Source organism: Lissotriton helveticus, chromosome 2_1, assembly GCF_964261635.1.
Source record: "Lissotriton helveticus chromosome 2_1, aLisHel1.1, whole genome shotgun sequence".
NCBI lineage: Eukaryota > Metazoa > Chordata > Amphibia > Caudata > Salamandridae > Lissotriton > Lissotriton helveticus.
The window spans coordinates 1,691,669,987-1,691,697,705 of NC_136059.1; the positions used below are offsets into that span (position 1 = coordinate 1,691,669,987).

The 27,719-nt window shown below is 45.2% G+C and overlaps 1 protein-coding gene across 1 annotated transcript in view; it reads left to right on the forward strand.

Moving 5' to 3' along the window:
• SHOC1 (shortage in chiasmata 1) overlaps positions 1 to 27,719 on the forward strand; it is a 1,878,679-nt gene that overhangs the window by 794,978 nt on the left and 1,055,982 nt on the right. The window contains exon 14 of the mRNA XM_078676649.1: positions 20,354 to 20,485. Coding sequence (XP_078532775.1) covers positions 20,354 to 20,485 — 132 coding nt within the window. The remainder of the gene's footprint in view (positions 1 to 20,353; positions 20,486 to 27,719) is intronic.

A 27,719-nucleotide genomic window follows, 5' to 3' on the forward strand; every position in this document is an offset into this window, starting at 1 on the left:
GGGTACCCCCACCACAGGTAGTGGTATTAGGGGGGCCTTTGTTGTGCCACCTGACTTACCACTGGCTTTGCAAGTGACACAGGAGCGACAAAACTCCTTGACATTTTCTGACATATGAGGCCAGTGAAAGTGTGAAACAAGCCTGTCCCACGTCTTGTTCTGGCCTAAGTGTCCTGCAAGGGGAATATCATGGGCCAAGGTAAGGAGGAACCCCCTAAACTGCAGAGGTATAACCAACCTCCTGGTCATGCCAGGCTTGGGGTCTCTAGCCTCTGAGTAAAGGAGTCCATCATCCCAATACACAGTGTGGGTACCTTGGGCATCCCCAGCAGCCTCAGCAGCAGCCTGCTGTCTGAGGGGTTCAAGGGAAGGGCAATCTAATTGAGCCTGCCTCAGGTCTGCCCTTGAGGGTCCCCCTGTCCCCAGAAACTCAACCTGGTCAGGTTCAAGTTCCTCAGAGACAGTCTCCTCTTGGACTGCAGAATCAGTTTCCTCTGAAACTTGATCCCCAACCTGGGGCAAGGTGGAAGGCTCAGCCTTTCCTCTCTTGCTCCTTCTCTTGGGTTGTGGTTGGTCTATTGTTCCAAGATCCACCACTGGTTCAGGAAGGCACTTCTTAGCCTGAGACCTTGTCACTGCAAGGACATGAGCTGAAATCCCTAGCATTTCTGCATGAGTCCTGTACTCCACTTCTGACCAAACTGAGCTTTCAAGATCATTGCCTAACAGACAGTCTACTGGAAGGTCTGCACTCACAACAACTTTCTTTAGGCCATCTACCCCTCCCCAGGAGAAGTTCACAACTGCCACACTATGGGAAGTAGTGGAGTTGCTTGCATTGGTCACTAGGTAACTTTCACCTAGTACAATCTGTTCAGGGTCCACAAAGTCAGGTGTCACCATTGTGACACTGGCACATGTGTCCCTGTAGGCCTGAGCCAGTTTCTCATTGATTAAAGGCGTCTGCCTATATTTGCCCAGGTTACTGGGACTCACTGTAGTGGACAAAGCTAGGTCCACATCATATAGGAGAACTGCCTGAGTAGGGATTCTGACTAGGCCAGATCCTACTTCAGTACCCAGGGTCAACCCTACTACACCCTTTGGCTGTGTTCCACCACTGCTAACTGTACTAGGGGGTGCAGGTGCTTTAGGAGCTGCAGTGGTGGGGACTGGATTTGTCTTGGTGCATTCACTGCCCCAGTGGGAAACTGATTTGCAGTTATTACACCAAGGCTTCTTTGGGCCATTATTCTTCTTCTTTTTGTTTCCATTTTGGGAACCACCCTCCTTACTATTAGTTTGGGGGCCTGAAGACTTCTGGTCTTTTTCTTTATCTTTCTGATTTCCATCCTTCTGGTCTGTTTTCTTCTGGTCACCACCTTGGTTCTGGGGTTTCTGCTTAATCCTTGTTCTGACCCATTTGTCTGCCTTCTTTCCCAATTCTTGGGGAGAGGTCAGATCAGAGTCAATAAGGTATTGATGCAACAGCTGGTCTGTACAGTTATTAAGGATCTGCTCTCTCATTATAAGATTGTACAATCCTGTATAGTCTGAAACTTTACTTCCCTGCAACCAACCCTCCAGAGCCTTAGTGGCACAATCTACGAAATCAGTCCAGTCTTGAGTCTGTGCTTTTTGGGTGTCTCTGAACAACAACCTGTATTGCTCAGTGGTTAGGCCAAACCCTTCAATAAGAGCACTCTTCAAGACAGTGTAGTTGTTGGCATCCTCAGGTCTAACTGTGAGGAGCCTGTCCCTCCCTTTCTCAGAAAAGGAGTACCATAAAATTGCAGCCCACTGATCCTGAGGAACCTGCTGTACCATGCAGGCTCTCTCAAGAGCAGTCATCCATTTGTGGATGTCATCCCCTTCCTTGTAGGGGGCCACAATTTTTGTCAGGTTTCTATTATCATAGCTCCTGTCTTTTTCTCTAGGAATATTGCTGCCACCAGTGGCATCTAAGCCACACAATTTCTGCTCTCTTGCCAAGGCAAGTCTAGCTTGAGCCAAGGCTACCTCCTCCCTCTCTATTTGGAGTTTGACAGCCCTCATTCTGGCCCTATGCTCTAGCTTTTGAGAAGCAGTCATGCCTCTCTGAGATTCTCTTGAGGCACTAGAAATATGAGAGTCCCCTGAGGGAGATCTCACTCTTCTGTTGCCTGGGAGAATGACATGGTGGGATCTGGGGAGGTGCTGGCCCTCTCCATTCCCCAGTAGGTCTAAGTTGGCCTGGTTAAGCCTGGCAACTTGGACCTGGCTACCCCTCTGATCCTGATTCTCTGGGTCCTCTACATCTGAGTCCTCCTCCTCCTCCTCTTCTTCCTCTTCTTCTTCCTCCTCTGGAGTGGTATCAGTTACAGGGGGGTTCACTCCTTCTCCTGATTCTAAGGGAGGTTCATTTCCCTTCTCTAAGTCATCCTGCTCTAGAATGGCTATCAGGATAGGACAGGTGGGACTTCTGCCCCTTTTTAACCCTCTTGATATGCACAAGGCAATCAAGTCCTTTCGGGTTAACTTGTCATAGCTGGAAGTTGCCTTGGTAAGGTCAACTGTCACAGGAGCAGACCCTGAGGCTTTTCCTGTGTCAGACATGACTGCTAGTGAGGTGTAAGTGGTGCACTTACCTACACTAAGTGTTTTCCTACTGTACCTTGCTAGTGAGTTGTAGTCAGGGTGTGCTAATCCCTTTAACCTACAACTACTAAGTTCAGTAGAACTTAATATGCTAAGCTTTTGATTTATATGTACCTAGAGGTACTTGATGTGATCTTTCAATTTGATAAAAGATTGCAATGGTAAAACAACAGCAAGCTCAAATCCGCACCGCTGCTCACCAATGTGAGAAGTTGGCCTGATAGGTGATGTTTCCAATTCTGGAACCACCTATTATCAGACCAAACAATCCCCTATGGTGTCAGGTTGTAAGTCAACCTTGTTAGACAAGCTATCCTAGGGGTAGCATGGACTAAGCAGCCTAAAGGCTTAACTTAAGAGGTCGTGTTAAGCGAGCTGTTTTACCACATACAATCCTGTAATATCAAATGAAAGGACACCACACAAGTATATATTATAAAAATATATGTGTTTATTACTAAAAACAATCCCCAGTATTCTTTATGAATAAAGGGGCACAAGCGTTAAATCAAAAGCACAGTTTAAACATACAAAGTTGCACAATTATGGATGAGGGCGGGGGGCCACTCAAACCATATACTAAACAAGTGGTATAAGAGATACCAATCGAACAGTGGTTAGGCCTAGGGCCTAGGGAATCGCTGGGAGCAGTCAGGACAAGCAGTGCTGAAGTCGGGAGAGGCCCACGGGATTCGGGAGCGGTGCGGAAAGCGCACGCATGCACCAATGTTAACCAATGGTGCGTAAAAGTTACAAAGTTAAAGTTTAAGGACACTTCCGCTGAACCTAGAGGAACAAAACTTAAGACACAGACCCTAGAGATGTGTACCAGTGTGGGAACACCGGCGGAGCAAAGTTACCTCACCCACAGGAAGCGGGTGCACAGGGTCGAAGTTGAGTCGGGTTTCGTCACGCAGGCTCTTGGTGCTTGAAGCTGAAAGGGCTGCAGGCGGGGTGAAAGAGAAGTGTCCGGTGGAGTCCAAGGGTGGACTCGAGTCGAAAAGTACCTGAAAGCAGAGGGGACAGAGTCTGGGTCACTCAGCAGTGACCAGGGTGGAACCAGGACGGAACCAGGCAATGTCGGGCGCAATCAGGTCGCTGTCGAGGTGCTTCTCTCCGCTGTCACGTGGGCTCTGGGGCATCTACGACGTCCAGGAGCAGGTCACGATCTGTCCCTCGCAGGCTCTCGCCGTCGGCGCTGTCGGCTTCAAGATTGGAGCAAACAACACTTGGCAAAAGCAATCCACGCGGAACCGGGAGATTGCTTCTCACTCAAACCAGGAGGGTCAGAGTGGGGGCTCCTTTTCAGAGGAGCTGGTGCAGATCTGGAGCAACCAGATTCACAAGTCGATTTCAAGTTTTCGTCGGCACAGGGGCCACTAGCCGGCTGGCAAGTGACCGGGCCAACGCGTTGAGCCAAAAGAAGCAGAAGGGCCCCACGCAGCACTCGTCGAGTGTGGAGGGCTGAACTTCGGTGCAAGTGTGGCTCAGGGTTGGGGCTTCTCAAACCCCGGTGTACAGCTTCGAGGGTCACTCGTGGGCTGCACGGTCAGCGTCTCGTGGTCAATTCAAGATGGCGTGCCCCACGCTTCCGGTCGCCTCCACGGGTCTCAGCTCTGCAGGGACTGTGGATCGGGCTGTTGGAAAGCAGGCAAGCTTGATCTCGTTGATCTCTGTCGCTCGAGTTCCGGCGGGAACTGCAACAAAGTAGACGTCGATAGCTGGATGGTGCCTGTTTGCACAGGGTGGTCACTCCTTGACCACAAGGGAGATTCTTTGGGCTTCTACGTCGAGTAGGATGTCGAAGGGTCCAGAATTTCGTTTCTTATGTTTCTTCAGGATAATCTGAAGTGCATTGGCACTGCTCCCAGTCTTATACTAATTTTGGGGGCTGGATTACCTGCTAGGTCCCCTCCTATGGGTGGGACCCAGGAAGTGGGTGGATACACCCCCTTCCTTTGATCCAGGCCGCCCTGGCACGAGGGCTGGAGTGCCCCAGAACCGGTTTGGCCGGATTATGCAAGGGGCAGCCTTGTGCGCCCCAGGCAGTGTCTGGTTTCTTTCAGACCTCCCTGCTACAATCCACTATCTCCTGTCTGGAGGGTGGTAACACCCTCCTGCGACAGGAAACCCTTTGTCCAGGCCCCATTTGGCTGAGTTTCGGTCAGCTTCAGGGGGTCAGACTCTTGTCTGTGGCAGAGGCATCCATTTTGTGGATCTAAGGCCCTTTTAGAAATTAACCGCATTTAAGTAAAGTAACATGTCTTACCCCTCTAGAGGGGTGGAATGCTATCCCCGTCGCCAGAACTGGTGAGGGGATAGTATTCCAAATCGTATGACACCTTACACGACATGTTTTGATAAAGCCAAACCAAAGTTGCTATATAACCGCGAGGATTATAAGGCACTTAAGAGTATATGGTATGGCATTATCCTGAAACAGCTTAGGGAGTTGTTCCCGACAGCTGCAGACAGGCTCAGCTCATGCTAGAGCTCCATCTCACATTAAACCACACACTCTGCCTCCAGGATTGATGAGGCCTTCCATAGGAGTGGCTCACAGGTTTATATGTGTCCAGATATAGGTTTAGGTATAGGTATACTATATCTAAGTAAGGGGTGATTACACCACCTTACCCCAGCTGAGTGATCAGCCAGTTGTGTCAATTTAAGAACCAGCCAGGGGTGGCAAAAGATATGCTGCAGCCCCTGGTAGGCCTTGGTGGCCCATATGCCCTGGGCACCTATAGTGCATTATACAGGGGCTGACAAGGAGTCCATTTCCAATTGTGGTATGGGCCTATAGCACATGTATCATTAATTTAGTGAGAGAACAGCAGGCTGGGGGTCTGATCAGCAGGCCCACAGCCTCAGTAGTCGAAAACCAGTGAAGCAAAAGCAAAAATTTGGGGTGACCATAGGATAGCAGACCCTACTCTCCTACACTTTGTGAATAACAATGCTATTAATTTATATATTTTCAAAGCCAACACATATTAAAAAAAATCGTCATTTACAATACCAATAGCTCACACTTTCCTAATGCGAGACCTTTTGCATTGCAAATGCTTGTTGTTATTTTACCACTCCCTCTCAAGGCTCATTTTCGCAAGCGCCTCAGATGTCACCTAATTACATTGGCATGGGCAGGCAAACAGCCTTGGGAGGTACTGACTCTCCCTTCTGAGCAGGCTGGGTTCTGACCTCTATTTCTACTGTGCACAGGATCAATTTGCTCATTACTGGTTACACCTCACTCAGTTTCAAATACACAAAAGGGCCTGAGCACGAGCAGACAGTCCTCTGCGAGCTGCTTTGTAACTTCTTCCTCTGCACCCTCATGCCCAGATTGAGCTTACATGGTTTGGGGATGGGGGAAGGCTGCGTCAATGGGCGAGATTAGATAATTTGTACGCCCCAGTGGTACCACTTATGTCACCCCCTGCTCTTCTTCACTGCGGGCTCGGGCACTTGTAATCATCTGAGATGGCAGCAGCTTCTGGCCATTGGGGGCGTGTACCCGGAGGGGACCTTCGTTCTCCACAACGAGTATCGGGCAACTCTGCCTGCATGCCTTTAGATATGCTTACTTATCATCAAGTGTAGGCTGCACTGCTTGTTTATAGTTTTTCTCAAACCTTTCCCCTTTCCCAAAACAACAGGCTTTGATTAGTTCATTTTAAATACCTGCACAGACTTTACAGTGCAGTGCACGCACAGAATTATACAAGATGGTTCTGCTTGATGACTCGTGCTGCTTGAGTTGCGCTGTGCCTAATGCTGACTTCTTGCATTTGGCATGGGAGTGCCCCAAAGTTGCGCACGTTTGGTCTAAAGTTTTTGATATTATTCATGCTGATCACAAACTATACGCCAGAGCAGACATTGATGATGCCGTTGCTTGGATATGTAAACTATGCCCCTGATGCTGTGCGCAAACTTCTTGCTATCTTTCTGCTGCTGACTAAGTGCATGGTAGCCATTGATTGGGGAGGTATCGCGCACCTATACTGGCCCACTGGCTGCAGGATGCTGTATATTGCCAGGAGCAATCGAACATATATTAGGGACTAATGGCAATATGCTCTCTACCTAACAATATTTGGTCCCCATTGGTGGCCTACCTGATGGCGCGACTGGATGCGGAGGGAAGTGATGATCATGTCCACTGCTGTATGATCTACTGGAGTTATGTTTTGGGGAGGAGTATACACTCTCTAGAATCACTATTTGGTCGGTTTTGGTTTTGGGGAGATCCAACATGATTGTGAGATAAAAATTGTATGTGCACTGCCGGGCTGCTTGCTGGGATATTTACTTTTCCTGAAGTGATCAGTGCTGATTTCTGTATTAATCTGTGGCCTGTCTGAGTGTCTTGTTGATTTTTTCTTGGTTGTGTTGAACTTGAAGCTTGTTTTGCTCTGCTCTTTGTCTGTACTTGATGCTAATAACCAATGAATTCCAAAAACAAAGCTTATCTCCTAGCAAAGGATAAGTCCTCGGAGAATCTCAAATTGGAGCAAGGCTAGGGTAATATTCAATACATAGTATTTTCCTAACATTGTACCATGTCTCTAAGAAGGTGCACAATTCTTTCAACCGCAACTTTTTAATAAAAAATGTGGATCCCTATATTTATTAAGAAAATCCTCCAGACCTGTATCACCTCTGATACAGGAATAGAGCCTCTCCTCTGCATGTGTCATCTGCATGTGAGAGTAAGGTTCTGCATTTCTTAAATTGGAAGGTGTAGCAATACAGCAGAACCTCTAAAAGTGATAAGCCCCCTTTATTAAATTTCATCTCCAATTTTTTTCCATGCAAGTCTCAAACCATTTGAAGCCCAATAGAGGTACCAATCTTCCCCTCTAACTTAGCGATAAGTCTCTTAGGGAATAAGAGTGGGATATTACCAAGGGAAAGATTCATTTAGGCAAGAAGGTCATTTTTATTACATGTTTCCACCCATATGTGGTCAACGTAAGATTTGCCTCATTACTGAGGTGAATTTGATTTTGAACCTCTAACATCACTCTACTCAGATTGACTTTTGATATTTCCTCTAGCTTTTATATGACTTTTGTGCCAAACATCTAATTTTAAAATTGCCTACAAAGCCTTATATTTTCCAAATTCCACCCCATTATCTCTGTATTAGACTTATTGGGCCAGATTCACAGAACTAACTTAAGACAACATCCTAAACTTACTACTTTTGGTATTCACAGAAGGCATTTAGTAGTAGTAAAGTTAGGATTTTGTCTTAAGTTTGACTTAAGACAAATTTAAGACAGACTTAAAACAAACTTAAGACAGACTTAAGACAGACTTAAGTTCGGATTTTGTCTTAAGTCTGTCTTAAGTCTGTCTTAAGTCTGTCTTAAGTTTGTCTTAAGTCAAACTTAAGACAAAATCCTAACTTTACTATTACTAAATGCCTTCTGTGATTACCAAAAGTAGAAAGTTTAGGATTTTGTCTTAAGTTAGTTCTGTGAATCAGCCCCATTGATCGTGTATCGTGAGAATATAACAAAACTATGTGTGATTTCCTGGAGGCGCTAGGTGGCGCACGACCAGGATGGCTGCGCACCAGTGAGGCTCCAGCCCGGCGAGCTAATATCTATCCTTCATCACCATCCTGAATGGCAAAAGCATGCTACTGAACTCACCATAAATAGCCTGAGTCACACTGATCCTGATGGTACCCTTCTTTTGAGACTGGGCTGCCGGATAGCTGCTGAATTGGAAGCAACAACCTGGGCAGCTTAACATGGAAGTAGTGGCGTGGCTGTGCCTGCTGGGAAACACCGAGGCCGCCGGAGGGGGAAGGAGGAAGACCCGCGCTGCGGCATATGGGGATAGAAATTCATCCCGGAGGTGAGCCGCAGTAAGGAAGGTGAGCGGCTGTGCTGAAGAACGGAGGGCCCCCCCTTGGCGCGAGGTCTGCTGACTTGTGCAGCGCTACTGAAGGCTATGAGGAGAGCCGTAGGCGCTCGCGGTCCCGAGGCGGGCTGCTGACGGAGCATTGCAGCTGCGGCTTAGAGTGCACAACCGGTAATGAAAGGCGCCTGCAATCATCACTGACAGTGCAGGGGCTGTAATAGCAGATCCCCATGAAATGCGTATTCTTTTATTGCATGCTGATTTCCCTCACATGCCTGTCCTGGCTGAAGGAGAGGGTGGCCGCCATTTTGACTCTCCAGTGCAACTGAGCCCGTAATTAAGCATTCAGGACCCTGAGGCAGACCTGCTCGAGTATACGCTCTACTATTGCTGGATGCCTGATGCGCGCTGCTTCCGTCCCCTGACACCGCTGGATGCCGCAAATAAGCTTTGGTAGGGGTGACTGCGCTCCCGTGTCCCGGCAGCCATGTTGTGAGGACTTTGCTAATGTTGTGGAGGCGGCGCCGTTGGTAGGAGCGGCACGCGGAGGATATCTTGCAGACTCGGCAAAACGCTTTGAAGATTTACTTCCCAGTGTTCCTCAATTACTGGCGCGTGTCTACCTACCTGTTGGATTTAACTGGGGCGCTTTTGGGCCCCCATATGGGTTTCCTGAGCTGCAGTTGCTGGAACCCTGCTCCATCATTCTTGGGGGGTGCGGCTGGGGCGCGGTGGCACCTACATTGGGAGGAGACTACCTGAGTTGCATCTTGAGTGCTGCAGAAGTGATTACAGGGTCACGTAACTTACTGAGTTTCATTGTTCTAGGCTCTGGATGGACATAATTGTTCTGATCATACCGCAGCACACTGTACAGTACTGGCGTGCCGCACCCTCCTGTGGAGGCCTTGCCTACAGACACCGTCCACCCTCGCAGGCTCGCAACATGGGACGCACCGAAGCCAAACAAACCAAGATTCCTTTCGAAACACGAAAACACCCAGGTCGCAATCTGCGGAACAAGCGGAATCTGACGCAGCGGACACGCCGGAAGAGGATTGGAAGGCGATACTCCTTAGAATGAAGCAAAGTCTTACCTGTATTGACGCTAAAATGGACACGATGAACCTGAGAATGGAAGCGGTAGTCAATAAAGTGGATCAACACGAATCACGGATCAAAGAAGTAGAGACCAGGGTGTCTGGTCTGGAAGATGGTGCAACTGCTAACAAGGGGCACATCACGCAAATGGATAGGCTGCTCAGGATAATTGCTGAGAAAAACGAGGATTTGGAGGCACGCTCCCGAAGAAACAACATGTGCATACTAGACCTTGCGGAGTCCACAATGTAGGCCGGATGGAGGATTTCATTGAACAGCTGGTGGTAGATCTGTTTGGTAGGGATTTCTTCTCCACACATCTTACGGTGGAAAGAGCGCATAGATCCCTGGCGACTCCAGGGGCACCCCTCCGGGGGCACCGCCATAACCAGTGATAGCCCGGTTCTTAAACTATCGAGACAGGGATGCAGTACTGCGCAGAGCCCGCGAAATGAAGCAAGTTCCCTACGAGAACAAGACGCTTGCGTTTATTCTAGATTTTACCCAGGCAGTACAGGAGGCCATACGAACATTTTCAGCAGTCAAGAAGAAGCTCCAAACGCAGGAAATACCTTACGCCATGTTATACCCTGCGATGTTGAAGATCACTCATCAAGGGAAACAACACTACTTCCAGAACCCGCAGCAGGTTGACGACTATTTTAAAAAACACCGCAGGGCTGTGACCAAAGGGTGAGAAGCATGTGACCGCTCCAGATCTCACTCCCCATTATCGGACCCAGGCTGAAGCACTTCACTCCAGCAGGAACCTACTTCGGATCTTCTCGACCGTCTGCTTTTCACAGACTGATCTATAATGGCGATGTATAACTTTACGCTCTGTATTGCCATATGATATGCTCAGCAACTTACCTCCGTCCCGCCGAAACTGCCCGCTCAGCTGTGCAGTGATGGGTGGGTGCAATTAAGGTGGTTAAGGGGCAGGTCATGTACCCCTGGTGTATTCCCTACAAGGGCATACCCCAAATAGTTTTGTTGAGGAAAGGAGGAGTACTAGTTGATGTAAAATGGTTTTTTGGGTGGGAAGATATTATGTACCTGGCAAATTGGGGATGCCGGTGTGGGAGGGGGGAGAATGTATCTTGAGTGTTACTTGCTGAATGTGCAACTACTATTGTCTTATCATGTACGATTGAGCATAATATATCGACAGTATATAGATGACAGATAACTCAAGTGCTACGAATAATGTTAAGGTGATGTCGTGGACTAAACAATCTGAGGAAAAAAACAACAGGTACTGGGTTACCTAGATAGACACCAAATCACGGTTGCGCTATTGCAGGAAACACACTTAGGCCCTGATTCTGCCCCTCTGTTTGCCTCTAGGTGGGCTTCACACCGCTGCTTCGCATCATACTCAACATATTCCTGTGGAGTCGCTATCTTGATTAAGAGGGGATTGGCTTTTGTGCCTAGCGGGGTGGAGACAGATGCGGGGGGGCAGTTCTGCCTGCTCCGGGGGAGACCACACTCTCATGACGTAACATTTGCAACCTACTATGGTCCAAACACTGATGACCCCCAGGCTCTCCACCGATTATGGAGCAAGATTCAAGAGATAGGCACTACTTATGTGGTGTGGAGGGGGACTTTAATACAGAATTTCAGCCCCGAGTGGACAGGTCCCGAGTTCAGTCGGCACACTACACCACTTCATGTCAGGCACTGCATGATCTCATTGCTGACAATTACCTGTTCGACACTTGGAGTCATATGCACCCTACATCGATGGAGGGCACACATCCTGGGCTAGACTCGACTATGTGTTCATGACAGTGGGAATGATGGGCTAGCGGGGAAATGTGACGCATCTCGCCCGCACGTATTCAGACCATTCCCCAGTTGTGGCAGAGATTCGCGTCCCACTTAAACTGGCCCCATATGCTAATTGGCGCCTTAACCCTCATCACTTGCAGCATGCAGTATTAAAGGCGGAAATGGAGCAGGATATACAGGAATTTTTCAAATGCAACGTGGAATCTGTCCCTAGCATTACAGGGGTAAGGGATGCATTCAAAGTCACATTGCGAGAATGGTGTATCTCCAAGGGGGGTATCCTTAAAACGCTGCGCACTGACATTGCAACATTAGAAAAGAAACTTAAAACACTAGAATGCGAACTCTGCGTTAACCCTGACGACCACGCAATTCGAGCATGTATGCATACTACACTGTCAGAATATGAGGATGGTGGAGTGGTGTGGCTCACTGGTTAGAGGCGGCAGACCCGGGAGCAGAAGTCGCCCCGGGACCAGGGTTCAATTCCCGACGTGGCAGGGTCGTGGACCAGGGTCAGCGGACTCGACAATTCTCGCCTCGGTGCCTACTCTAACCTGGGGTCCCACTCGGCAACTCTGGGCATTAGCTTGCCTAATCTCCACAACGGCCCCATCAACGCCGGGGATGCCTGGCTCCACCTTGGGGATTCCCAGTAGGGACCATCCCACAGGGAAAGCCAGGACGGGTTCCCCAGCGGTATACAGCGCCGGGACGCCCCTTTGCTGGGGCAACTGTGCGCTTTACAAGTATACGACATTTAACATTTAACTTGCTGATAGGGTGTGCAAATTCCGGGGTAAACCGCATATGGCGAGAATATATGGGGAAGGAGATCGGCTGGGTAAAGCTCTTGCACTCCCGACTCGACTTCCTAAATTTTCCAATTATGTGACAGTTATACAAGATATGCAGGGTTCTGTGCACAGAAATCTCCCTGAACAACTAGCTGCGTTCAAAGATTTTTATAGTTACTTGTACTCATCGAAGAGGGGCTCCCCGCTTGACCTAACAGCTTATCTGGAGGATACTGCTTTGGCCTGGTTGTTGGATACCCAGCGGAAATTCCTTGGTTTTGATTTGGAGGTGGACGAGATTACCGATGCTATCATGCAGATGAAATCCGGACGGGCTCCTGGGTCTGATGGACTGCCGATTGAGTTTTATAAAACATACGCCGCAACTCTATCCCCTATTCTGAAGGAAGTATTTTATCTGGCGCTAGAAGAAGGATGTTTACCCATTAGCATGCGGGAAGTTTTAATCACCACCTTACTAAAACCAGGAAACCCCCAGTGTACTGTGATTCATGTCGGCCCCTATCGCTACTAAATCGTGATACTAAGATACTAGCTAAGGTCCTGACGACCAGATTAAACTTGTTGATGCAACGACTTGTACTGCGTGACCAGGAGGGATTTATCCCGAATCGAGCTATGGCAAACAATCTTAGAACTCTGGCCACGGTACTGCAAGATATAGACCCCAATTGTTCTGCAGTAGCGGTGTTCTTAGACGCTACCAAAGCGTTCAACTCTGCTGGGAGTATTGAATCGCATGGGAATGCCCACTGCCTTCCTCCAATGAATATAATTATTATACACCCAACCGGTAGCATCGGTGCTCCTAAATGGTACAAGATGGTACAAGATTCCCCCCCTTCCATGTGTCCAGGGGCACACAACAGGGCTGTCCCTTATCCCCTATCCTGTTTGCCCTGGCAATAGAACCACTAGCTGCCAAATTGCGCCAGCACCACAATGACAGGGCGCTGATATACCCCTCCAGGCAACTGCTTATTTCATTATATGCGGACGACATGACGCTATATGTTAAAAAAACGCAGGATAATCTCAACCCAATATTGCGGGAAACCAATAAATTTGGGGCCATATCAGGAATACAGATAAACTTGTCCAAGTCTGCAGTTTTCCCCCTTACAGATAAAACCCGGCCGCATCAGCTAGATTTCCCATTAGTTTGGGAATCAGAAGAGCTCAAGTACCTAGGCATACATATCACCAGAGATAGGGATGTGTTAATGAGACTTAACTATGGCACCGCTATAGACAAGATTACGGACTTCATCACGAAATGGTTAAGGCTCCCTCTTTCCATGGCGAGAAGAATCTCGCTGATCAAAATGGTACTTTTGCCAAAGTTGTTGTACCTCTTCATCAATATCCCATATCACCCCGGTACATTTTTCTTTAACACACTTAAATCCCAACTTACAAGGCTTATATGGGGAGGAAAGCAGGCACATCTTAATCTACCCACAATGGTGTTGCCCTATCACAAAGGAAGGTACGATGTGCCTGATTTTTAATATTACTATTACTGTGTGCAGGCACACTTCGCAACATATTGGTTCCACCCGCCGCCCTTCATGCCTCACCTGGCGGTAGAGGATGGCTATATGGCCCGACACCCCCTGCAGCTTACATTTTCAAGTCAGTGAGGGAGCGGGAGGGAGACCCGTCTACTGTAGACTGTACCGTTCTTGCATGGCAAAAAATAGCCCGTAAACTTGAGTCCCCGATGCTATACTCTCCCAAGATGACCTTGCTCCGCAATCCCCTATTACAAGTTACATGTGAGGGTATCTGCCGGAGGATGCTTGAGGATCTCAACTATACCACTTGAGGGGACCTCTACACAGGGGGGCAGTTCCGTACTAAGGAGCAGTTTTTCACAACACGCTCGCCCACAATAATGGATACCTTTCTGTACACCCGACTCCGCCAGAGTGTGAGGGCAGTCACCCCTGCATTTCCTGAGGAACCACCTGTGTTGGACTCCTTGCATGCTTTCCTGCAGATAGACCCTCCTAAACATGCCATATCTCTTCTATATAAACACACACAAGCTGCTACCCCGTCGCGTCCTATTAGAGCCAGGCAGGAGTGGGATAGAGTCCTGGGAACACCACTGACGGATGACCAATGGGAAAGCAGCTGTGGACAGATGGTTGCTATCACGAGTAACAGCAGATTGCGACTTATTCATTTAACATTTTTACATAGGTTATACCACACCCCGGCCAAACTCCATAGATTTCACCTCAGGGATGATGATAAGTGTGCCCGGTGTGGTAGGGAGGGGGCGAACTTCTTACATCTGGCGTGGGATTGCCCCCTGGTGGCGAAATTCTGGACACAAGTGTTTGGTGGCCTTTCAAACATGTTGGGGATTCAACTGACGCCATGTATACTGGTTGCACTGTTGGGTGTGTCACATGACAGCAGCACACCACATAAGAAGTTCCTCGTTATGGGGCTACTCCTGGCAAAGCGGCAATTGGCATGCCGGTGGGGGAGAGTGCGTGCGCCCAAATTCAAGTGTTGGGTGCATAACATGTCAACTTGGCAAGAAAACATGAGCTCCTACACAGAACTACTTCCCACTAAGTCACGTCCGAAGGATATCTGGGGCCCACTCACCTCCTACCTACTTGCGCAAGAGGTGGAGCGCGAGGGAGAGGCAGTAGTCATAGAATTGGAGGCAAGAGGCAGGGACGTCCCCGTGAATGTCACCCGGGGCAACAATGATGGCACTGATTAGCGTATGCCATGGTGTGATGCTACTGTTGGGGGGAAGGCAGGCATTGTTTTTGAAAAGTTAAATTACACTGCTATACTGGGGGGAATGGGGTCGGGGACTAAGGAGGGAAGCTGCGTGATATATGTGATTATTGTAAACTGTTTTATATAACCCATGTACAGCACATTGCTGTTAATTGACTTGCACTACGCGAACAGCATGTCTGTCTATTATGGTATGGACTGCGATGCCAGAATGCTCAAAATCATCAAAGACACTCGAGGGGGGGGGGGGGGAGTTGATGTTCTATATAGATTGATGCGGGAAGGTGCCACTCCCTGTGGAACATAATGTACATGGAGTTTTGCTGTATTATTACTGCACTGATGTACCGCACAATTTATTAATAAAGGTTTTTGAAAATTAAAAAAAAAACTATGTGTGATTTCCTCCATTTCCTCTGCAACGTCCTTCGGGAGTCCTTAGTATATAATGTGATATTGGCAGCCTACAGGGGAATCTTCTTCTTTAAATTCCCAAACACGAAGGTGATTATGCACCCATTTCTTCTAAATGCTTGGCCTAGCAGTTCAATTTAAATATTAAACAAAAGCAGGGAGAGTGGGCATCCCAGATTGGTACCTTTAGAGATATTAACCCTTCTAGTCAAATTCCCATTTATCAAGATCTTCGTAGGTGGCATGCTGTATAGTTGCTTTATTGCTACAGTAAAAATTGCGGGTAGCCCAAAAGCTGCCCTTCACTGGTCCGTGTAAGCTGGCATTACACAAATGCCTTGGCTGCATTGATGGTAATTATTGCCAGTGGGTTAGACTTTGTGGTAGCCAAATCAATACAAGAGACTAAAAGGTAGGTTAAATCATGCAAATGCCTTCCTTCAATAAATCCTTTCTGATCTGAATTTAGTATATATTTAATTATCTCTTGGAGCCTCCTGGCGAGGATTCCTGAATATATCTTATAATTAAAGTTTAACAATGAAATAGGCCTATATGAGTCTAGCAATTTTGGGTCTTTATTTGGGTTTAGGAGTAAAGATTTACAGGCATATGCAGCAAAGTAAATACCAGGAGCAAATGGGCCGATTCTCAGAATCTGCCCCTTTGCTCCCGGTATTTTTGCATTTGGGATGGGATTTGAGATTCCTTAAATTGCGATTGCATTTAAGGAATCCCAAATTGAGATTCCTTAAATGCAATGCATGAAAGTAAAAAAAAATAGCGAATTCGCTAATAGGGGGAGCAAATTACCATGAAGTTGGACTTCATGGTAATTTGCTAAAACTTTGAAAAAAGCACTTTAGTGAATTTTTCAAAGTTTCATGTTGCGCACACACATGCCCTTAGGGCATGTGTGTGTGCAACATATGTGCATAGATCAATTTCAGGGGTACAACAGGGTGTCGTTTTGACACCCTTGCACCCTTGAAATTGCATGAGCAATTTGCGAGTACCTACTGGTACTCGCAAATTGCTCATGCAATCTCCAATACATTCCTATGGGCCTGTAGGCCCTAAGGAATGAATGGGACAGCATTCCTTAATTGCGACTAGCAATTTGCGAGTAGCAATTAAGGAATGTTTAGGAATCGCTATTTTAATAGCGATTCCTAAATGCATAGGCTTTTGCTATTCCTAAATAGCGATTCCTTAAAAATCGCTATTTAGGAATAGCAAAAGGCTACGTTGATGCATCTGCCAGATAGTGACCTCATTCCATGATGGTGGTATCTCTGCCTTGTACAAATATTGTATTGAACAATTATTTCCATATTGGATTTGGAATATCCTGAAAGGCTTTATAAAATTCACCAGCCAGGGCGTCTGTTCCTGCTGCCTTACAATTACTGGCAGTAATTTCCTCTTGCAGAAATTGACAAATCTGAATCCAAAATCCCTGTTATGTGCTTATCTTTTAGCCATTCAGCTAATTCTGTGATATCCACCATAGCCGTCGCGTATAAAGTGTCTCAAATATTTTTAAGATACATGCCTCCGTTTGATCTATTACCCTTTTTGACCACAACAAATTTTCTAGCAACATTTCTCCCTCTATTGTGAAACGTGCATAGCCTGAATGCATTTAACACAGTGCGCTGTTTTAGCACCTCAAAGATTTAAACTCAAATTATTAAGCTTGTATCTAAAATGAGAGAGAGAAAGAGATAACCATGTAGTGGCTAAATTGCACAAAGTGAAACCAGGGAACCCTTCATATTTCCCAGCTCCTACTTGACTCGGTTGTGTGATCTTAGGCAATTACTATTTTCACAGTGCATTCTTGCACAAAAGCAAAAGACTATAATGTTACTCCAGCTATAGTAACACACCAGCCCACATATAGGGTGCAAAAGACAACTGACTTTCCTTTTGGTTGACCAAATAGAACTGTTGTTAGGGCAGTAAAAGTGGGGACATGAATGTTTCTAAGTTCATGATGATCAGTTCATGATTAGAATGTGTCACTTCTAAGAATTTACACTAAATCCAATGGCATAATTGAATATACTAATATACAATGCTTTGCAAAGATCACATCATAACGAAATTCACTATTTTGAATGCTGAAGAACACTTATCGTTTGTACTGGATTCTACGAGCCAAGTAACAGCAGACCCCTCAATTCTCCCCTCCCAAAGCCCTCACGGTCACCGTTGCCTGTGGTCCCTATACAGGAGACAGGAACAAACCAAATGCAAAATCAGTTAATTTTGATGCGAGCGTTGACCAAGCATGCTTTAAAAATATTTATTTGTTTTGTTTATTTTTAAAGTGGTGGACAATAGGAAATGAGACAAGCTCAGCCTACAGCAACAAACCCAGACCCCACCAGCTTCGAAAAAGCAACCTGTGTCAGGTAGTGCTATTCCAGGCCTGCTTCACTGCTAGATGGTTTCTTCTAAATCCGAGACCTGATGTTCATCATTCTTGCCTTAGCATCTGTTCATTGGCTATCATTGCTTACTGAATTAACCTTTCACAGAATTGTTTCTACTGCCCCTATGGCTATAGTTGTCTGTGTGAGGAGCTTACAAGGGTTACTATCCAGTCAGGAGACGCATTCTCTCTTGGGAGTTGAATGTCATCTTCACAAACGTATGTGTACTCCACTCGCACTCAACATTAACTACAGAGTTAAAGTATTTGATTTGGAAGTGACTTTTCTGTTACCATACCATAAAACATAAGAGTTAGCTGCAGATCTTCTGGGAAAGAACACCATTTTTTATAGAGATAAGTTTGCATTCTAGGCTAAACAGTCTATATTATTTTGCCTCAAGCCTCTCCAGACAAATCAAGGTTTTTCTTCACTTAAGACAAAAACATGTTAGCTTTGTTAAGAAACATTCTTAAATAAGATAAAGTGCACACTTGTTAAGCTCATTACTACTTTGGTTAGGCAGCCAAAGATGATTTCTTAAGTATAACAAATTTCACTCAAAACTTTACTCCTGGAACAAGTAAAGGTATTTAGCTACCTGGGTGTTAATATCCAACATGATTTGCGATGGACCCAACAGACCGAGTAGGCAACGCTCAAACATCGCCAACTGGCTGGAGCATTGAGCTCTGAGCATGCTAAGTCACTTACTAAACCAATTGCCCCTGCTCTCCGCGTCTATGACGCAAAGGTGGTTAGATCAGCCCTCTATGGAGTAGAGATTTGGGGATTCGAGAATTTAGCCAAAATGACGGTATCTGAAAATAAGTTCCTACGCAATCTTATTAACTTACCTCAGAGTACCCCTATGTGTCCTGTTTTTTATGATTTAGGAATGAGGCCAATTGAATTTATTGCTAATCTGCGTCCGGTATTATACTGGAGGCGCCTGTGGATAACCCCTGAATTAAGAATATTTGCCACAGGACTAATGGATATTATTAAATGTGACTCTTTCCATAACATCAAATGGCTATCTGGCATTAGGGGGATTCTTGGAGAACTAGAAATGCAAGAGCTATGGGAGGATCCCCTTAATGCTAGGTTTCCACCCAAAAAGGACCTCAAGGGTATATACTGGGAGATGGTAGCTTCAAAAACTTTTAGGACTAGTGCACCACTTTTGCTTACAGGGATTTTTCTTGATTTTAAAGATGTGACCACCCTAGAAACATTCTGGTTTGATATAACCAAGCCACTGGATAGAAAGCTCTACTTCCAGCTTAGAATTGGTAGCTTGCCAATTAGAGCATTTACATCTAGGTGGTCAGATGGTGGAAAGGTCACTTGGCCCTGTTGTCCAGCCCCTATGGAAACAATTACCCACATGCTATATGGGTGCCCAGCGTATTTCGTCCCGTGTAGGGCTTGGTTGCGCCCAATGTGTAAATCACTAGGTACTAGGAGTGGCATGGCCGCAGTTAGAATTATCTGTACGAGTACTAACCCTTTGGTTTACTTAGCAGTGGCAAAGTATCTAGGGTGGTCTTTGACCATTAGGAGCAAAGTGATGAGGGGTTGACTTGACCATATTATGTTTTTTTAGTATATTGTATATTTTAGGTATCATGCATTTTATGCATCTGCAACTCTTACTGACAAAGTTATATTGTATAATATTATGAATTTACTATAACGTGTAGTTGGAAAAATGTTTACCTTTCAAGATGAATTGTATGTATTTTATGCTTTTATGACATTTGTCGAATAAAGCTTGCTTGATTGATTGATTGATTGATTTCTTAAGTATAACAAATTTCACTCAAAACTTTATTTTGCAAAATCATTAAATTTCTACTTTTTCATCGTGAGTCTGTACATGAGTATTTCTTGTTACTGTATCCTAGTAGTTTTGACTAATGAATAAGTTCTCATGAAGGAGAAACATCATTTGTATGTTATGGTCATTACAGGATCTCAGTGGAGCAGCAGGTATATCATAACCAAATGATTATGATTAACATATCCACAATGGAGATCTTCTGTTACAGGAAAATAGCTTAAGCTTTCAGGTGTTTCGATTTTAACATCCTTGCATTTTCCACAGCTAGCAATGTCCTACAGCTTGTCCAAGAGTTGGTCTTTGAGCGGAATGATAACATAACTCAGGGCCTGATTTAGATCCTGGTGGATGGGTTACTCCATCACAACGGTGACATATACCCTGTTCACCAAAATATTAATTCCATTATACCCCTTATATTTCAATGGATGGGATATTCATCACCATTGTGACGGAGTAACCTGTCCGCCAAGATCTAAATCAGGCCCTTAGTTCCTTGTTCTATGGGCTCATTTTTGTCCTTTCACCTTTCTTATTCTGAGTCAGTGGTGGTGTGGCTGATTGGTTAAATGTTGGTTTCACTGCTTGGTTTGCTACTTACAGTTATGGTACTGCATAGCACTGAAGGCTCTGTTGTGTTTCAGAAGTGGTGACATCCGAGGCCAATGTTTTTTCCCTCAAAGAGGACAGCACTGTACATTGTGAAGATGACTCTGAAGAAACAGCGGAAGCTCAAATTAAGCAAGACAACATCTTAATTGAAATTCCTGCTTCAGGTATTTATTTATAATGTTCTGTATCTGATAGTATCAGCATATTTCGCACTGTTTCATTTTCAGAAGGCAATAATATATTGATAAATCGGACAGGCCAACATGTCTTAGCATTCTAACGCCATGTGAATGCCTGGACTTGCATCTATGATGAGAGATTCAGTAGTTAAAATATAATAGTGCTTTGTAAGTGAAATAGACAATATGTTAGTCAGAGCTAAGTAACTTTCAGAGACTGCCTTCACATCCTTCTGTCATTAGACTTTAGGATAATGCCTATAAGTGGCTACTATTCCTGGCTTTTCTTTTAACAAAGCTGTAAGGAAATGTCTCTTTCTCTAGCAGGGAATTTCCATGTATAGTCATAGGCGCTAAATAGTCCTGCCCATGTGCGGGGACCCCGAAGCAATTGTTTTATATATATATATATATATATATATATATATATATGGGGGGCATGCTTCCTCTGATGTTGCCCAGTAATAAACGGCTCACCTCTTCATGTGTGGCTCCTCCTCATTGGGCGACCTTGCATTCTGATATATATATATATATATATATATATATATATATATATATATATATATATATATATATATATATATATATATATATATATATATATATATATATTCCACCAAAAAAGAAATTATACTCGCACTCCACCAGGAACTTAGTTAGTGGCAGGTTTATTTATGTGCCATTACAACACACAGCCTTTTGGTAAAGGCTGTGTGTTGTGATGGCACATAAATAAACCTGCTACTAACTAAGTTCCTGGTGGAGTGCGAGTATAATTTCTTTTTTGGTGGAAAATTAACTGCAGGGAAAGCCCGTCCCTGAACACTCGCACCGGCTGTTTCAAGGAGTGCTCTCGGTAACTGGATTACTTTGGTGACGAAAATATATATATATATATATATATATATATATATTGTTTCAGCAAATGTCCCAATACGAGAGGAGCGACTTGATGGCTGGTGCTGGTGGCGAGGTCCGGGACGTCCTCGCAATCAATGTTTTGAGCAAAAACCTTCCAAAAGAAGACGCCGCACACCACTTTGTTTCTCAATCCTTATTTTATTTTCTGTAGGTTCCCCACCTACGCGTTTTGGACAGCAGCTGTCCCTGATCACGGTACAAACAATTGTCCTTCATTCCTGTTTACTATTTAACTGATGACTCCACATGACGTATTAGGATGTATTGTGGGCTCAGTAGTTCATGTGTGCATTTAACACATTCTGGCACTTTGTATCAACGGACTGTTGCAGTTTTCAACACAAGCGGATCTCTAATTATTCATGTTAGTCATGTATAATGATTGCGCATAGCGAAGACAGGTAAATCCTTGTCGACATTTGTATCATTTAAATAGCGTGCTATACATTGGTGGACTAAGTGTCCAGGTTGTAGTTGCGGCTAAGTGCCTGAATGATTCGATTGTGTCGTCGGTGCCCCAATCACAGTATCAACAATGCCAAAAGAGAATTATTTATCAATTTATATATTAGTCGCATAAGTTTCATTATTCTGTTTTTGGGGGTTTCATTCTCTCCAAGCTATGCTAATCTCACCATGGGGTGATGGGAGAAAAACATAGCTTGGAGAGATGAAAACGAGCCATACACCACGGACATGGTGTTATGGCTGAGATTTATTGATGACTTGTTCCTCCTGTGGAAGGGTTCTAGACAAAAACTGAGCGAATACATTGACATCTTAAATGATAATGAGGTAGGACTGAAATTCACCTCTAATATTCAGAAACAAGAGATAGAATTTCTTGATACAAAAATCTATATAATGAACAATAAATTGGAAAGTACTGTATTTAGAAAAAAAACATCAACTACAGTGTACTTCACGGGACAAGCTTTCATCCTGCTTCATTAAAACAAAGCATCCCATACGGAGAATTTATACGCATGAAACACAATTGTTCTGAAGTAAATGAAATGGAAAACAAATTTAAAGAAACTAAAGATCGCTTCTCCAAACGAGGATATAAACATGCAGACATAATAAGAGGTGAACAAAAAGCAAGAGCCAAATCAAGAGCAGAACTTCTGATACCAAAAAACAGATCTTCAATAAAAATGGATGATGACAAACCATGATTGATTTTGACTTATTCAAAAGAAAGTCATAAAATATACGACAAATCCTGATGAAATACTGGAATGTGCTAAACAAAGACACAGAAATAGGCACACTAATTGGTGATGGACCAATAATATCATATAGAAAAGCACCCTTGATTCAGGATACTCTAGTGAACAGTCACTTTAAACAAGTAAGAACTCTGACATGGTTAGAGAAACGCCCAATAGGATTTACCAAGTACTTAACATGCAAAGCATGCAAGATCGGTCAAAACATCAAAACCATCAAAGATCCAAAGGGCAGGATTTTTTAAATTAAAGATAAAATAACTTGTGACTCACAATTCGTGGTATACCAGATACAATGCTTTTGTGGAAAAAGGTATATAGGCTCAACAGTCTGCCCGCTCAAGAAGAGAATACTTGAGCATACAAGAGCTATCGAGAACAATGATTTCAGCTATGCGACTGCTAAACACCTGAAAACTCACCCAGGCAAAACTTGGAAAGACATGAAGTATGCTGGGATTGCTATGGTGAGCGAGAATGAAAGAGGAGGGAATCGAATTAGAAATTTGAGACGTTTGGAATCCAAGCTTATAATAAGATTCAAAACAAGAAGCCCGTGGGGATTGAACATGGATGAAGAACTATATGTTCATTTGTGAAACTCTGGTCAAATTAATTAACTTTGAATTTCTAACTGAATCCAATGATAATTGAATTGTAATGTATTCATGACAACTGGTTTAGATATGAGTGGTGAAAAACAGAATAATGAAACTCATGCGACTAATATATAAATTGATAAATAATTCTCTTTTGGCATTGTTGATACTGTGATTGGGGCACCAACGACACAATCGAATCATTCAGGCACTTAGCCGCAACTACAACCTGGACACTTAGTCCACCAATGTTTGAATAGCACGCTATTTAAATGATACAAATGTCGACAAGGATTTACCTGTCTTCGCTATGCGCAATCATTATACATGACTAACATGAATAATTAGAGATCCGCTTGTGTTGAAAACTGCAACAGTCCGTTGATACAAAGTGCCAGAATGTGTTAAATGCACACATGAACTACTGAGCCCACAATACATCCTAATACGTCATGTGGTGTCATCAGTTAAATAGTAAACAGGAATGAAGGACAATTGTTTGTACCGTGATTAGGGACAGCTGCTGTCCAAAACGCGTAGGTGGGGAACCTACAGAAAATAAAATAAGGATTGAGAAACAAAGTGGTGTGCGGCGTCTTCTTTTGGAAGGTTTTTGCTCAAAACATATATATATATATATATATATATATATATATATATCTTCTTAAGTTTAGATGTTCACCTTACTTCAGGAAGGCCTGCAAAGACACTTAAGAAAAAGAGACAGATGATGCACCTATTTACCCAGGCTACACTGTCCAGGTTCTTCATCTTGAAGAGAAAAAAATGGGCAAGAATAAACAATTTTTCAGATAATTTTAGTGTCAACCAGTATAAATATCTCTCACAAACCCCTTTCATGATAGAGACGAAAGGAGCAGGACAGACTAGCCTCATAGGCTGTCATTCTATGTCTAAAAAAGAACACTATGCCATTAAGGAACCAGGCACCAACAGTATCCCATCATGAATAGCAGGTGACAGTTACTTGAGTTCTTTTTCCTGGATCCTGCTGACAGGATCCTGGAGCATTGAGCTCAACCAAAATTGGTGTTTTCTTCAAACTTTTTAATTGAAATGTGTTAATTACGGTTTAATTTAACATCTTTTGTCTCTCCCTGCCTGTTTCTGTATTTCTGACAGAAATTACAAGCATTTTGTCAAGATAATGCCATCTCTCTTTGACAAGAGCCCAGCTTGCGGGAGAAAAAGGCCAAGACAGACGATGTCTGTGTAATTTGTGTTCCAGAAGACCATGTTCCTGAGTCTTGCCAACACTGCAGGAACTTTACCAGACGTACCCTGAAAGACTGAGAAAAGATTCACCTTCATGGGATGGAGGAGCGAAAAAGGCTGCAATCCCAGTCTGAAGGTGGGACCTCAAGGCATGGAGAGGGTAGAACCTCTACCAGGTCTCTGTTACCAGGCTCTAGGGAGTGTGCCAAGAAGAAAGGGGCTCAAAAATGATACCAGTCCCGGTCGACGCCAAGGACATTGACACAGAGAAGAGGTACGGCGCCGACCTGCTCACCGTCGATTCAAGGTAAGATGTCAAGCAAGCGCCGAAGATCAGCGTTGAGACCAGGTTTATTGCACCGTTTAGGTCCAGCTCGCCGGCGAGGCATCGCCGGAGATTGACGTCAAAGCGCTCTCTAAAGTCGAGACGCCGTCGCCATTAACCATCAACAAGCAGGTCGACGTCAAGGCATCAAGGGTCATCGACATCAAGAACTCTATTGACGTCGTCCAGGCTTGAGGAGAAAAGGAAGATGAGAAGGCGCATTTACCCCTTTCTGGACTCTGAGCATTCCAGAACCTACTTCCTGTCCTATGAGCATCATCCAGCACTGCCTTCAACTCCTCCACCTCCTCCGCCAACTCCTCCTCTGCCTCCTCCTCCACCTCCTCCATCACCTCCACCAAAGTCTCTTCCACCACAAGCTCCAAGAACACCACGGAGATCAAGGTCTAGATCACACCATCATTCTAAGCTCCATCACCATAGTCACAGTTCTCGACATACCTCGACTTCTTCTCAACGTTCCCATCATCGTTGTCGTCATCATTCACGCTCAAGATGCTCTATGTCTACGCGTCGTTACTCCCCAACACTAACTGACTCTCCACCACCACGTATTTCACCGGTGGATGATGCCTCCACTTTTCAAGAAGTTCTAGTGATGGGAGCTACTAAACTAAGTATTCCTTTATCAACTGTGATACCGACATCTGTCATTTTTGAGACCCTGCAACAGAGATCAATAGGTAGGCCCATGTTAGCACTGGTACCAGACCTTCGTGAACCAATCATGGAGCTCTTTCTCACTCCAGCCTCCGTCAAGACAGCACCTTCTAGACTTCACAAAAAATATTGTCCTCCAGAGCAGGATCCAGCTTTCCTCCGCACTGACCCATCACCTGATTCTGTGATTGTGGTAGCCGAAAGAAAACAACATGCCACTACTTCTTCAACAGCCTCTCCAGACAAAGAGAGTCGTAAGTTGGACTCTGTGGGTTGATAGATGTGTGGGATGGCAGAAACGTCCATGAAAGCAGCTAGTGCCATGGCCTTACTATGCAGATACGACAGGACTCTTTGGGAGTCCATGAATCAGTTTATCGACCATCTGCCCAGATAAAAAAGGAAAGACTTCATGGAGATCCCTAATGAAGTTTTAATGGTTTCAAATCAAGTCATTAGTGCTGCAGCAGATTATTCATTATTAGCCGTTCATGAATACTGACTGCCACAGGATAGCTCTCAGACGATAATCTTGGGTGTGTCCAACATCTCTCAAACCAGAGGCTCAGCAAAGAATTATGAATCTGCCCTTTTCGGGTACTACTCTCTTCAGAGGTCACACTAACGAGGAAATGTCAAGAATAAAGGCGGAAATGGAAACTCACAAGGCAGTCGGTCTAGAGAGGCCTAGACAACAAAGAACATCTTTTGGGCCTTATCACTGCCGTTTCTCTTCTCACAGAGGCCACTCTTCTTCATGGTATCAAATCCACCAACAAGGGGGTGCTCAACAGCAGCACCAATGGCCCTACCAGTCGTATCAATGAAGACAGCCTAGAGGGAGATCTTCCCAGCAACCTGCTCAAGGGGGAAAACAGTCTTCAGGGCCGAAACCCTGAATCACTACTTCCCCCTGTTCTGTTTCCCACCCTGTGGGGGGAAGCATAAGTCACTGCCTGGTAGAATGGCAAAACATAACACAAGACTCCTGGGTGATAAATATTGTTTGCCATGGATATTGTCTACGGTTTATCAGTCCTCCAACTTCCATTCCTCTGAAACCATGCAATTACCATCTTCCTCTGTTAGAAGCGGAGATCAACATCCTTTTACAGAAGTTGGTGGTGGAACCAGTTTCTCCTCAACAGCGAGGAACAGGCATTTATTCCAGATACTTCCTTGTCATGAAGAAGGACAAAAACAAATTCAGACCCATTCTAAACCTCAAGACGGCCAACAAGGGGATTCAGCTATGAAAAGTTCAGGATGATTGCATTACACCAAATGTATCCCCAATTATATCAAGCGGGATTGGCTATGCTCAATCCGCCTACAAAAGGAGTACTTTCACATTCCAATCGCCAGAAATAATCGCAAATTCTTGAGGTTCTTGGTAGGACAGGACCATTACCAAAAACAAATCCTCCCATTTGGTCTGAAATCAGCACCCAGAACATTCTCCAAATGCATGGCAATGGTCACTGCCCATCTCCAGAGACACAGAATATTCGTCTATCCATACCTAGACGATTCGCTCATCAAGGTGTCCTCGGCTCACGAAGCTCAGCTTCATTACAACTGGACTTGCGATCTCTTATAGAGACTAGGCCTTCAAATCAATCACAGCAAGTCTATCTCTACCCCAGTTCAGACCTTGCTCTATCTAGGAGCCTTCATTGACATGCTAAAGGCAAAAGTGCTTCCTTCGGAGGAGAGATGCGTATCAATCCTTTGGAAATGTGAGGGTCTGATGAATCTTTGCATTCAACACTGAGGACAATATCTCCCTTAACCCCTTCGCTGCGGTGGCAATTCCGCCGCAGCGCTAGGGGGGAGGGGGGCCGCGCGGCGCTCACATGCTCGTTACGGAACCGCTCCGTCACGACCCTCGGGTGGGCTGTGCTTGTGACGGAGCGGCGTGTAATCAGTGCCACGCAGGTGCGTAATCAGCACCGCGCAGGCGCGCCGAGCGGGCCGTGACGGAACCGTTCCGTCACCAGCACAGCCCACCCGAGGCTCTTGACGGAGTGGTACCGTCACGAGCATGGGTGGGGTTAACGGCTCGATGGCTTCCTGCATTTTTCTCACACCGAATGCTCGTCTACACATGAGGCCTCTACAGGAATGTCTTGAGGATCAGTGGGATCAACTGACAGGATACTGAGAGAACAGGATTCAGTTATCCATCCATGCCAAGTTGTCCCTCAGATGGTGGTGCTCCC